At 35.5% G+C, this 13,671-nt stretch overlaps 1 protein-coding gene across 1 annotated transcript; it reads right to left on the bottom strand.

Moving 5' to 3' along the window:
• Positions 1-9,027: 9,027 nt before the first annotated feature.
• LOC111510867 (uncharacterized) lies at positions 9,028-12,831 on the bottom strand. The gene is made up of 4 exons (XM_074179120.1): positions 12,329-12,831; positions 10,802-10,882; positions 10,620-10,721; positions 9,028-10,563 (listed from the first exon to the last, which is right to left on the bottom strand). Exons 1-4 carry the CDS (start codon positions 12,481-12,483, stop codon positions 10,479-10,481), a joined length of 423 nt encoding a protein of 140 aa, XP_074035221.1. The 5' UTR covers positions 12,484-12,831; the 3' UTR covers positions 9,028-10,478.
• Between the last annotated feature and the right edge of the window lie 840 nt (positions 12,832-13,671).

The following is a 13,671-nucleotide window of genomic DNA, read 5'->3' as shown; positions in this document are numbered from 1 at the left end:
CCAACCCTAGCTGCAGGTTGTCGACAGACCTTCTTAACAACCCTGTCCTCCTTCTCAAATAAGTCAGGGCCGAGAGATCGGCCCTTACCGCTCGAACTTGCCACCTTGTCCTTCACCACCGGCCTAGATTGTCCGCCAGTCCGCCTGCCCGCCTGGATTAACACAGGGCTGTGAGAGCGGTCCCTAGCGCTTGAAGATGCTACCTTCTCCTGCTCCTGATCGACCACTGGAATGATGGATGCCACGGCGTTGTTGATTTTCTGTGTAGATGCCATTCTGAAATGTAAAATAATACAAAGTTAGTTGATAGAAAGAAAGGAAAATAACAATTTTAACTTACTCAAAATTCTGCTTCTTCACCGGACTGGACTGGACTGAGCTGGAGTTGACTGGACTGCTCTGTTTGACTTGAGTCGTCGTACTGATTATTGAGAAGCGTGCTCCTCGGGGTATCAACATCGTTGGGAGTGGAGGGAATGAGGTGGGGGCGTACATGCGCAATGGTGTGAATGGGGTGGGGCGAGCAATGGTGGGAAGTGAACGGGGCTAGCAATGGTGGAAAGAAAGCGGGCCAAGCTCCGCACGGCCTCCGGCCTGATTCGCGAAGCGCGTCGGCGCGAGCGTAGTGGGGCCGCCGCGCCAACGCGCTTTGTGCGGAGAAACGTTAGGTTAGGTTAGAGAAACGTTAGGTTAGGTAAGGTTAGGGTAGGTGAGGTTAGTCCTGGAGAAACCCACTCCAGGGTTTTCTCGAGGACTAACCTAACCTACCCTATCCTAACCCACTCCAGGGGTTTCTCCTGGACTAACCTAACCTACCCTAACCTAACCTAACCTAACGTTTCTCTAACCTAACCTAACCTAACGTTTCTCTAGAAGTAACCTAATCTACCCTAATCTAACCCAACCTAATTCTCGCGCGAAATGCATTCACCATGCCCGTTCAATCAATACGTCATCTGTTGGTTTTGGTTCCATCATTCTAACATTTGGAATAATGTCCAGTCCTGGATAACCCAGTCCATCTGATGACCTGATTTTATGTTTTTTCTCCAAAACTTCAACTCTCTGTTCCAGTACATCATATTTTTTCATTGTAGTCGCTGTTATGTTGGAGATAGCATCATATTTTTTCATTGTAGACGCTTTTATGTCAGACATTTTTATCTCTACATCACTTGTAAGTTTGTCAAATTTACGAGTGAAAGTTATCCGAGCCTCTGCAATTTTATCATCGAATGCTTGACGTGCATCGTGAGCAATATTACAATATTACAGCTTGCAGGGCTAGAAGTATGACCTCCTTCGCTCCATTAGTTTCCCCCTCAAGATATGATACAGTTACACAATCACTCTTGTCAATTGGTTGGCTTGTATTTTTCAATATTTTTCTTTGCATGTCATAATGACCACCTTTTGTTAATTTGAATCCATTGCCGGGTGGACCTCGGATGACATTACCACCCCATTTTCTCTTTCTGCCAAATTTATCGATTGTTTTAGACATTGTGCACCCACGATGATTCTTTTTAAACTGATATTCCTTTCATTTACATTATACTTTATATATTGCAGTAATTGATTAGGGAAATAGAAATGATATAAATAAAATTTTGATCATTTTATATTCATTACAGTAATACATATACATAGATACATAATACATTAATATCACATTAACTCTGTCATATATTATCAATTATAAATGGCTACATAAACATCAATATTGAATTTTCCGGTTTTGAAGATATTGAATGATATTTCAATCATTGATCTCGGCAGATAATAAATTAATCAATTGATTCAATGGAGTCTCCTGAGATTGTGATTGTTGAATTATATTGGTTATCCAACGAATGTTTTCATTCGGATCGTTTTGATAAAATTCAATATCATTATGAACCCAAGGAAGAGTGTGGGTAGTATTCGGAATGATAAATCGTATATCGTCATGGTATGATAATGCAACTTCATTCTTCAATTCAGTGTTCATATCATGCAACACGCTTCTAAACGAATTCATCTTTCTAAATATCATAACACTATGTTCAACGATTTTTTGATAATCTTCACTTGTCAATTCATTCTTTATAACTGATCGTTTAACCCCTTTGGCTTTTTTAAATTCACCATCAACGGATTTCACGTAATACGCTTTTGCACCTGTACCATAAAAACTCATGATTGGATCATTCGAAAATTTATCTTTGAAGTTACCCAAGATTGAACTTGTTACTGGAATATTGAATTGGATAACTATACTGTAATTGGATGTATCAAACCCACTTATGTTACCTTTCATGAATTCATAAAAATTATCTGTATTCACTTTCAAAATGAATGAGTCGGTATCTGTGTACAGTAAAGAGACATTTTCACCAAAGTGTTATTTGATGCATCCATAGAAAAAGTCGTACATGACTGTTTTTGATAATTCTAATTTAGAAAATCCCAAATATAATGGTTCATCATAATGGACTTTAACCTTTACCCAATTGAATGGCAACGAAATTTTCTGCGAAAATTGAACAATTTTTGAAATTTGGTCTGGATATGAGAGTGCTGGCACCTATATTTTTCTTTATATTTTCCCAATGTGTAACGAGTCTAACATCAATTCTGTTATCTACATTCTCCATTGTCTTTCCATATACCGCATTATTCATTAGTTTATAGAAATCTTCAACAGACCTATTACGCATTTCAGTATTGAGATCTATATAGGGTTTCATCCAACGTGATTGTTTGAATTCCAATACTCTATGTGTATTCATTACAATCGAACCATTTTTGATGGCTTGCTGTAGATTTCTATAATGAACAATATATTTTCTTTTATCATTCAAATTTGGAATTGATTTGGAAATTTTCGATTGTGTACGAGGTGGTATTAATTTTTCAACTGAAAATGGAAGATCAGAATGTTCATCATGCAACTCTTGTGGATAATGAATGTCCACTTCAAACACATACCCATACGGATTATCAGAACTCACATTCATCACATCAAAGTCAAGAATTTATTTAGGTGTCATTAGGTGTATAGATTCGTTGAATCTAAATATGTAATGAATGTGGAAGGTTCATTGGGATTATAATTTGGTGAAAATTTATTATTTGCTATATGTTTCCTGTCACTACACTGACTAATTCCACCTCATATACCTTTTTGAAAGAAGTGAATCATATCAATGTCAGTTAGTAATTCCAATTCAATATTCGTATACTTCAACATAGCATCCCAAGATAATCCAGGTGCAGTGTAATAATGTGCTGAATCTAAATTATAAATCTCCAAACTTGTGGTGCGAAAGTTTTCAAAAATATCTCATAATAGCAATACATCCGACTTCAAATACAAATCAGAGTATTCACCCAAATTCTGACACTCGAATAAATTCCACGCATTTCTAGCCCTATCATAATCATTTTCTGATATATGTTCACAAATGAATTTGTCATAAAACTGATTTTTTGTTGGAAGTGATGGATAATTCAATTTGTCAATGTCATCAACGAAGCTATATGGAAATACACCTTTCTGCCTCATCAAATTGAATTTCTCAATTCGTGGGAAATGTTTATGCATCTCCAATCATTGATCAGAGCTCAAGTTAGCACCCAACTTCTCCAACGAATTAGTCATAAATTTATAACTATCGATAAATCTCATTTTGAAATATTTCTTCTTAACCTTACCATCTTTATCGATATAGGTGTGTGTGAAGAGATGCTTAGTGGAAGATATGTATTTCTCTTTTGTTCGTGGGATGACATCAACTTTCTCTTTATTCCTATACAATTCTTTTATGAATAAATGCCGCTTGAATTGTGGAAAAGAATAGGTACAAAGTTAGGGATTTTGAAATTCAAATTGCATTTGGAATGAACGGCATGTGATCTTTTCTTTCCTGTAACAAGACAATCATCTCTAACTTTGACTTCACCATCAATAAATGGTTTATTACATATACCACAAGTTTCGGCTGCAGCAAATTGTTCCTCTTCTTCGAGGGTTTGTGCATCCATTGGTATAGGGTATCTGAGATGATTTTCATATATCTTTTTCAAATCATCTTCAATGCTACTCACAAATTTCTGAGCTGCATCTACACCCCTATATGTAACGAATATTGACAAATCATCATTATATGAACATTTTATCAGATAAGCAAATGGATATGGAGCATGTTTGAATGTTTCAATCGTGTATGAACTTTATGGATTTGGCTCATTCACGTGAATCGGTTTAAGTCAATATCAGCATATAATACAAATGGTACCCTTATTTGTCTCTCAAAATTTTGAAACATCAATTCATTTTCCGCAACTAACCGACCATATTTATTGATCTTAAAATTGGTGGTTGGTGTTGTTGTACTAACGAGATTATAATCATTCATCTTATGACGTAAAAGCAATCTCTCGCTGGAAAAATATATCAAACATCCATCACAAATATATTTTTTGTGATCATGAGCTGATAGTTGACTAGAAACTAATCTTGAAAGATCTTTGATCCAACAATAGTGACTATTGCCGGAGTCATCAGTTATAAGTCACAAATTGACATGTCTCCGGAGTCTTCTCTGTGAGTATCGCAATTTACCAATCACATCATACTTCACTTCACCCTTATCAAATTTACTCTCTAAACCGTAAACATTAATTGAAATATCATTCCTAACTTCAAATCTTTCAATACTCTTATTATTAACTTTAACCGGAAAATCCATACCTGTGACAGTGTTCACTAACTTCGGACACTCTACCATTTGCAGGATATAATGCTGATGTTACAGCCCAAGCAAAACAGTGTTGATCTTCGTTACGAACATTCACGACAGCTTTCCTCCATTCAATGCATTCAGGCAGCTTCACATATGAACGTCCTCCCAGTGGACTGCATTTATTAATATTGACTTCGAGAAATGGTATTTTTCCACAAGTCCAACCTAAATTACAAGAAAAATAAATATTACTACCCAATCTCGTTGGAATTCACAAAAAAAATTAATACCTGAGTCAAGTTCCTGGAATTCAGTCATTTGAGCCACAATTACATCACGGAATCCATCAAAAACAGCATTCAAATCTGAAGATTAGTCCACTATTTTATTTTGGGAATTGAATGACTTCGTGTTGCTCGAATCTTGAGTCTGAAGAATATAATTCCCAAAAATTTCCATATTCACCTTGATGCTTTTATGGATCCTGATGGCCGATTCCAGTAATTCAATGACCTTTCGCCTAATCTCATTGAAAAATGACATGTAGTCAGTGGATACAATCGAACTCTCAACCCTGTACGTAGCAATGCGGCAATTGAATGCATTCGTTATAATTTGAACACCTTCAGACAATTGAACACATGCATTATTTTTATGACTCATGGTTCTTCGGTGAGAGTTCACTTGCGTCATAGGAATTGTCACATTACAGCAATTGCAAGTATACATTGGTGTTGCATTGTCTGATCGATCCCGTCAAGACGTCATAGCCAACCCCACCTCTCAACTACATGCGCCAAGCCCACCTCCCAACTGAATGCGATAACAGATGTCGATATGAACAGGCAGTGGTCGTTGCGCTCTCGTAGAGGGTAGACATTAGGCAGACGGTCCTCGGCTGCCGTGGTGTCACCATCGATAGCGGGGCTAGAGCGATGCGTTACGTCACAGCCTTCATCGCATCGGGAGAGGTGAGGGCAGACCGATGAATACGCATTACTCAGCCGCACGTCGTGGAGTGAACATCTTGCTCTCCTACCGTTGGACGGATGCTGCTGTGACGTCACACCACTACTAACTTGGAGGGCTCACAACCGATGGAACATTCGTTACTTGAAGGATCTTCGAAGTATGCAGACGTATGTTTGTACATAGACAAGCACATGATGAAACCCTGTACCGTGCATTCTCTCTCACACACACACACACCAATCAAATGTAATTACGTCACTATGTCACACACACACACACACACACAACCAAAAATCCCATATGAAAAAAAAAATTCTGAACGATACCTGCACCAGACCCTTCAAGGTCACATCGCCTTGATGTTACTAAACAAAAACGAAAAAATGCAATTAATACGTCATAGCGGTGGGGGAGGCCCAGAACCGGCTGTAATCTGCTACTTGCATCAAAGTGTTTTCTGATCGGATAATATCACATCAAATATCTTAATTTTCTACGCGGTAGCATCTCTATTCCCATAGTCAAATTCAATTTTCAGGTTTGTTTGTGGTTGAGAAAATCTCATCAGTCAATAAATGAAGAAAAATTCACACTAATATAGTCATCAGAATAGTAGCAAATAACTCAGTTATGCCAGATTACTTCAAAATCTTGGTAAAATATTTTTTCCACATTTGGTATACAATAATCACCTTTTTCATATGCAAATAATTTTGAGGCGTGGTTTCTGGAACCAGGAAACTTGGCTATCTAATGAACTTAATTTGGCGTAGGCATGATAGAACCCCAGCATATAGTGTTTGCAAACCATTACGTTTTCAACGAATATTTTCATGGAAACAGGAAAATTCTACTTTCATTAATATCTATACTCAAGTCATCCTGGACATGAGTCGGCCACAAAAAATCCCAAAACATACTGACTGTTTGAGAAGCATCAAATTACCGTTGGTGTGCAAGATATAATAATTCACTTCAAAAATATCTGACGAGGCAGCTATTCTGATTGTAGTTCTGAAGATCTATATTCATTATTTCTATGAAGATCAGCGCAAAACCACAAAGTTACCGACAAAGTTATCGAGAAATACGACCAAAATTTTCAACTTTTACTCTTTTATTATCAAAAATGAAATAGTATCTGTTACCTGGGCTAGACAGACATGTTCCATTCAAGAGATTGACTCAAAACATCCCGTTCGTAAATCATTTCTATGGGAATTTTCAGCGATAGTTGGCAACGCTGATAATGAATATTACTGGATTTTTTCCCAACACCAAACCGTTATTTATTATCACACCAAACAGTGCATCATAAGAACACTGATAATGCCTGTCACAATTATGGGGAGAACGTTCAGAGGAGAACGTCACCCTATATCAATATCGTATCTCTGTTCGTTCTACTCAGCATTCACAGATAGCATGCTCACTAGTGTCAAAACTTTTTTGCACTTTATGCAATATCCGTTATTTGCTTCACGATATCGTGTAGATATGTATCAAAACAGACATTTTCTGTTGTAAAATATTCTAAGCTTTTCCGGTTTGAATTAATTTCCCTGGAAAATTTCAAGACAGACATTGAAAGTCTCAGCCTATCTCCTTTGTTTGAATGAAGATGATGAATTTGAGAACAATTAATAATTCCGTAAAGGAGACTCTTTACCTTCACTCTCTGTTAGATATCATTTCATAGTTCTCTGAGATCTCATTGACAGCACTGCAATGGTCAGAATAAGAAATTCTGTCAAACACGTTCTGACAAACTTAGACGTAGTATTATTGAATGCCAGATAAAAAAACTTAACTTCGACTTCCTGTCAAACTTTATGTTTTATGTCAATCATGTCCGACAACCTGTCGAGTTCAATTTACAATACCTAATGTCAGATTACCAGTACGACCCTGCTCCGCAGCTAACGGAAACGTTCGATAGTGAGTTGTGCATTAATAGTGTTTTTTAGAGAAACTTCGCTAATTAAATTGAATTTTACGGAAGTTATGAGTGTCAATAGCGGGGGGAAACCCCCTGATGTAAATTGCACCCCAACATCCAGAGATATAACATGAGACGACGATGCCATGTTATTGGACACCCCGATAGGTAACCAAAAAATTATAGAAAAAACGAAAGTAGCAGAACTTAACGTAGTAGAGTTCCATCTAGATAACAAAGATTTTGAAAAAATTTTGGTGAACAATTAGTAGCCGATTGGGAAACAGTAGATAATATTGATGGAATTCAGAGTACACGTGAAAAAACATCAACAACCAACGATAAGTAAAGAAATAGAAAATTTACGCTATGTTCATATGAATACAGGTCCGTATCAAGTATATATAGAGAGTACGGATGAATCGCGTATAAATCCTATGAAAATTGGCGGGATTGTTTTGAATACTTGGCCATTGTTAGATAAAAAAATTAAAAATATTGATTAGGTTGGTAGAAGTCGAGTACGAATAAATTTCAAAGACTTTAATAGTGCAAATTATCTTTTAGAAGCGCATGAATCTGAAGTGTTCAAAGAAAAAAAAATTAAATCATACCTACCAGAATTATTGATTTATAGATAGAGAGGAATGAACACCTGCACTCGGGTTGTGAAAATGCATTAACCTCAAAATTTCGAGCGGATCGGTGGGCGTGTTCCAAAATATGCAAGTGAGATGATCAAAGACAACGTTTCAAATGGCACATCTCCCAATTTACTGACGATTTCACTACGGAAACGGGCGAGCACGTCGTCGCGCAATCTCCGCCTTTATGTTACATATTACAATAAACGCACATAGTCGAAGGTCAGGGTTTTATCTAGATACTTGCCTTATTCACGGATAAATACCTAGGTAACCATATTTCTATCGATAAATACATGTTCGATTGTTTGAAAACTGTATTGTTATGGCAGACAGTCGAGAAGTAGATATGCTGTTTTTTGTCTAAAGACGAAAAAAATTGAAAGCAATTTGAAATGTATTTATTTAGGTATCAAAAATATGATGTCGAATGTATTTTGTGAGGATTAATACGCAGCTAACGTTTTTTCATTAGTATGTTTTATTGAACGAAATTCATTTCTGTATGTTTACTGTCGTGGTGGATTGCTAATTTCCAATTTCCTTAGGTATCTAGGATCTATTAGTTCGGGCAAGAGGCAAGCCATGTAAAAAATCTCTAATTTTGGTTTCATATCATTCGTCCAAAATAAATCGTCCTTAACAATCTAAAAAAAAATGCCTAATGATTTTGTTATTTTTTATGCAGCATGAAATAAAAATTATTCACAATTTGCTTAACCTAAAACTTCAATATTTATGATCACAAAGTTTTTAAAAAAATAAGGTTAAATTGTTGAAGGCAGATAAAATATGAATAAAAACCAATTATTTCGTTTCGATATCACATATTGTGAGATTGTTGAGATCAGTAGGTAAATCTGGATCAGGATAAGCATCCGGGCCATAATCCTCATATGGTAGAGCATGCTCCTTTTAGTTCTTAGTTCTGGAAAGTTTTTATTCTTGCGTCTCCTGATTTTCTGAAGTTCACGTCTCCTTTTGATCTTTTCTACATATCTTTCAGTATAAAACAGATCTTTGCGTTTTCCAAGAACATTATAATAGTTCCCGGTAGAATTGAATGATATAGCAGCAGCTTTACAACGGGAATAGTTAATTCCATTTTCTCCAACATATTTGCAGATGATGCCATTGTATTGTTCAGCGATATTGGTATCCAGATCCGCTATCAATGGTTGCATTTAAAACTAAGCGGTTGATACAAACTTCAATATCGTCCAATAGACCACACGCTCTCATGCTGAGGATATGATCAACTTCATTTAACCTTACAGAACACTTGAAATATGCTATCTCCTGACATTTTTTCATGCTGTCCGAATAAATGTGATGGAATATTCTTGAGGCCTATGCCTAAGTTTGCAACTTTTTGGGCCAAAGAAGTTTTTTCTCTAATCCTGGACATCCTAGCAGATTTTATTGAGGTGCGTAGTTTTCTTCGACTAGTGCCTACGACTAGTTTCCTTAGGCCTGGAGGGCAGAGGTACTGGCAAATTTTTTTAAATACTTTGCTTTCTATGTGTTAATTGAATTTTGATTATTATCTTCATTTCATTGCACAAATAAAAATGAAGTTGCACGGAAAAAACACTTCTCCATCTGAGGTGGGCGGGCTTACTTCACCTAATTTCAAAGGTATATTTTCAGATTATTTACCCAACATAAAATTGCAGATTTTTTATTTACCTGACACTAAAATCAGAAAACTAACACTTCATTCCACATTTCAATTTCCTAATTGAATTCGTTCAAAAAATAAGAGGGAAGAAGACAGATTAAAGAAAAGCACTGTAAAAGGTCAAAATATAATCTGTACTTTGTAGGAGAAAATCACCCACCTCTCCTAAATCTTGAGCTATTCGAGCCTCTTCTTGACCTGCTTCCTCCATGACCTTCCAAGCAGTCTCTTCAATGATATCAGCTACATTTTCGTGGTGTTGCTGATAATTAGAGTTACTCATGAACGGTACATTTAAACCAAAGAGCATCTCATTTACTGTAGAGTAGCCATTTCCGGTTGAAACTGTGGCCAACGTTAAAATGCTATTTATGTCCATTCCTCCGTCGGTTTCTTCTATAAGATAAATGTTTTTTTGATATTGCACATTTTGCATACTAACTTTGGTTTTCAAACCCATTTTATATTCATGAATTGGATACATATCACTCAATGTACAATCGAATGGTGGGTGCTTAGATATTTATGCTAATTGCAGAAATAAATAAATATCCGATATCTGTCAAACGTCGCCCCTGCAGAGATATGCCTATACAAGACCTGAAAAAATAAAATATAAGTTCATACCAGATAGATCAGAATGAATATATTTCTACCTTTGGGTAATCTTATCAGTCGTTTCCACATTTTGAAAGGGTGAGGCTACGGCAGAGAGATATTTGCTACACATTGACTGAACATCATCACTGATATTATCACTGAAAGACAAATGTTTCATTATTCTGCTGATGTATCCACAAGGAAGTACTATGTATGTTTCATGGGAATAATGGATTACCTTTCCGAAACTTGAACAGATGTTGGAAAAGTGGAAATGAACTCTTCACTCTTTTTAGAATTGTCAGTAGTTGACTTTGTCCTACAAAAAACGAAATAATGATCTTTCTACAACCTACGACGAAAAGTAACTAATATAATAATGATAATCTACAAATTGATAGGTTTCGAATACTACATACTCGATGAGGCCAAGACCAACATGGGGATATCTGAAATGGTAGATGTTCGATCTCAAAAGCTTGCTATCGAAATTATTATGTTTTCAGAAGTGAATCTTAATTTTTTTAGTATTTAGCCTAGAGTTGCCAGCTCTAAAATTTGTACAACAAAACAGACTGTTTCATGGCATTATTTTTATTTTATGTATTGCTAACTAATCTTGTTTGAGTCATTTAATTTTTCATTATTCATAATCGGGGTTTTCCCCTGGGTCTTTCTAATCCACTTATGCTAATAAAATTAGCAATATTCCCAAATATATTTTCTCAAGCAACCCGTACATTTTTAATTTTTTAATTGTTCCTTGTATCCCTTATCTTGGGAATTACCCGCTATTATAATCTCTCCTACCTATGTTAATATAAACCTTTGTTTATTCCTACAATCTGAAATCCCTTCTCTAACTGCCGATGTGGAACATGGCCATTTTGTAAAATTCATTCATTACGTTTCAAACCTTTTAACAGTACAGTTAGAATTAAATCTTGTCTTGTCTACAGTAAATCTAGCTAGTTATTTTTATTATCCTATCTTTTCACAAGAGTTATTGTAGTTCTTGTGTGCATTGAGCATTCATACTCACGATAAAACAATTGTGGGTCAAAACAGTATAAGACAGAGTTTTGGTTAAGTGAGCAAAAAAAATGGCGTAACATAAGAGCTATTCATTGGAAAGTATCGTATCGGATATGTCCGTTCAGTCATACCTCTTAATAACCAATTATTTAAGGACATATTTTTTCAGAAATTTTATACAGAAAATAAAAAGGTATTACAATTCCCTTCAAAAGGTTTTCAAAAAATTTCTCTGGGAATACCTGAAAAACGTTAAGTTATGAATTGTTTCCGGAAATCCTATGAACGAAAGGAAATTATAAATTTAAAGGAAATATATACCAAAATGAAAATAATAGCATTATCAAAAAGTTTCCTTTCCTAAAATTTCATATTAATACTTCAATTATATGTGCTTGGTCGTAGGATAAATGAATAGTGAACATTCATACAATATGTATGACTCTTTATAATAAAAACTATTTTTGAGAGATAACCGAAAAGTTCAAATATAATTTATCAATAAATGAAACTTCGACAACCTGTAGCCCAATAAACCATGGATCTAGAGACGTTCATATGAAAAGAACGCGATTTTTTTCTTCTATGAATGGAGAATCGGGCATGATTACTCGTTTTGTCATATAAGAAAAAATTGCATGCGAAGTTGAATTCCAATAAATTTGCCTTAATCATCGTTGCTCAAAATGGTGTGATGAAACTAATTATTTGAATAGTCAGAAACACTTACCTTGTCATCAATGATTTCTTTCCGATATTTCTACGACTACGTCTTTTCTCACTTGCGAACAATCGTTTTCCCTCCGCAACGCCTAGCCTGCCTTTTATCTTTCCCATGATCACAAAAGAACCAAAAAGTATATATTTACCGGAACGTAATAACATAATTCGTATAAATACAAACTCACACTGATACAGTGAACGTAATATGTCTGCGGAAGATTCCGTACGCCTGTGGGTTCGGGGTGGTTTGCAATTGCAATCTCGGAAAACGAATTCTCGGATGATTAGAGGGCGCCATGAACTGGATGCCGAAAATGCATTTTCTATTTTACTTCTCAATGGTTTAATTTGAAAATGTAATGATTTGGAAATGTACCGAATTTTTAAAACATATATTCACTGGAGGGAAACTCCCATTTTCCATTATTTATAAACAATCAAGTAAAGATTTTTTTTTATTGAAGAAAAATCGAGAAACAATTGTTACCCATCTCAAGAATATTTTTTCGAAGCGATCGGTGTAAGCTGCATGAAAATCAAATATTTTTTCGTGAAATTGTAAGTAAAATCGTTTCAAAGTGGGTATGGATTCCTCTTGAAGGAATACCTATAGATTACACAGAGGAGAAAGTTAAGAGTAAAATCAAATCCCTAGATCGGTACGACAGTCTTGAAGTTGAAAATATCAAACGATTCAATCGAAAAGTGATAGACGAAAATGGAAAGATGAATTACGTACCTACTCAAACCCTTTTGGTAACATTCAAAACACAGAAGCTCCCTAAATAAATTCATATCAATGAAGTAGTGGCAACCGTCTACCAGTACGTCCAAAAAGTTTTACTTTGTTATAATTGTTATCGTTACGGACATATTGGCAAACAGTGTAAATGCAAGCCAAAATGCTGCAGATGTGGTAATCATTTGAGTACAGAATGTCAAAGTTTAACAAAAATCAATTGTTTGCATTGTAATGGAGAACATCTGCCTTATGAAATGAAAATTTGTCCAGAGTTCGAAAGACAAAAATCCATAAAAGCTACAACGATGGAACTAAACTAAACTAAATATAAACTATAACGATGCGGCAAAAAAAAAATCCTAAACAGAGTTATGCAAATGCCGTTAGCGGAAAATTTTAAAAAATAGAGACGGAAGCCAATGCGGGACCATCAAGGTCACTTTTTCAGAACAGGGCAAAACGACCTAGGTATTCATTAACAGAAATTAATACTCGAATGGCTCATAGAGAAATTATTCCACCAATTGAAATACCAAGAACAGTTGGAGGAATTTTAGAAAAATCCCAGTATAAAAATAATTTACTATAAGTAATAAGTACTATAGGAA

The sequence above is a fragment of the Leptinotarsa decemlineata genome, unplaced genomic scaffold (genome assembly GCF_025532065.1).
Source record: "Leptinotarsa decemlineata unplaced genomic scaffold, Ldec_3_MD MMD2_tig00004307_RagTag_RagTag, whole genome shotgun sequence".
Taxonomy (NCBI): Eukaryota; Metazoa; Arthropoda; class Insecta; order Coleoptera; family Chrysomelidae; genus Leptinotarsa; species Leptinotarsa decemlineata.
Note: the sequence above shows the minus strand (reverse complement) of the source record. Positions and strands in the feature narration are given on the sequence as shown.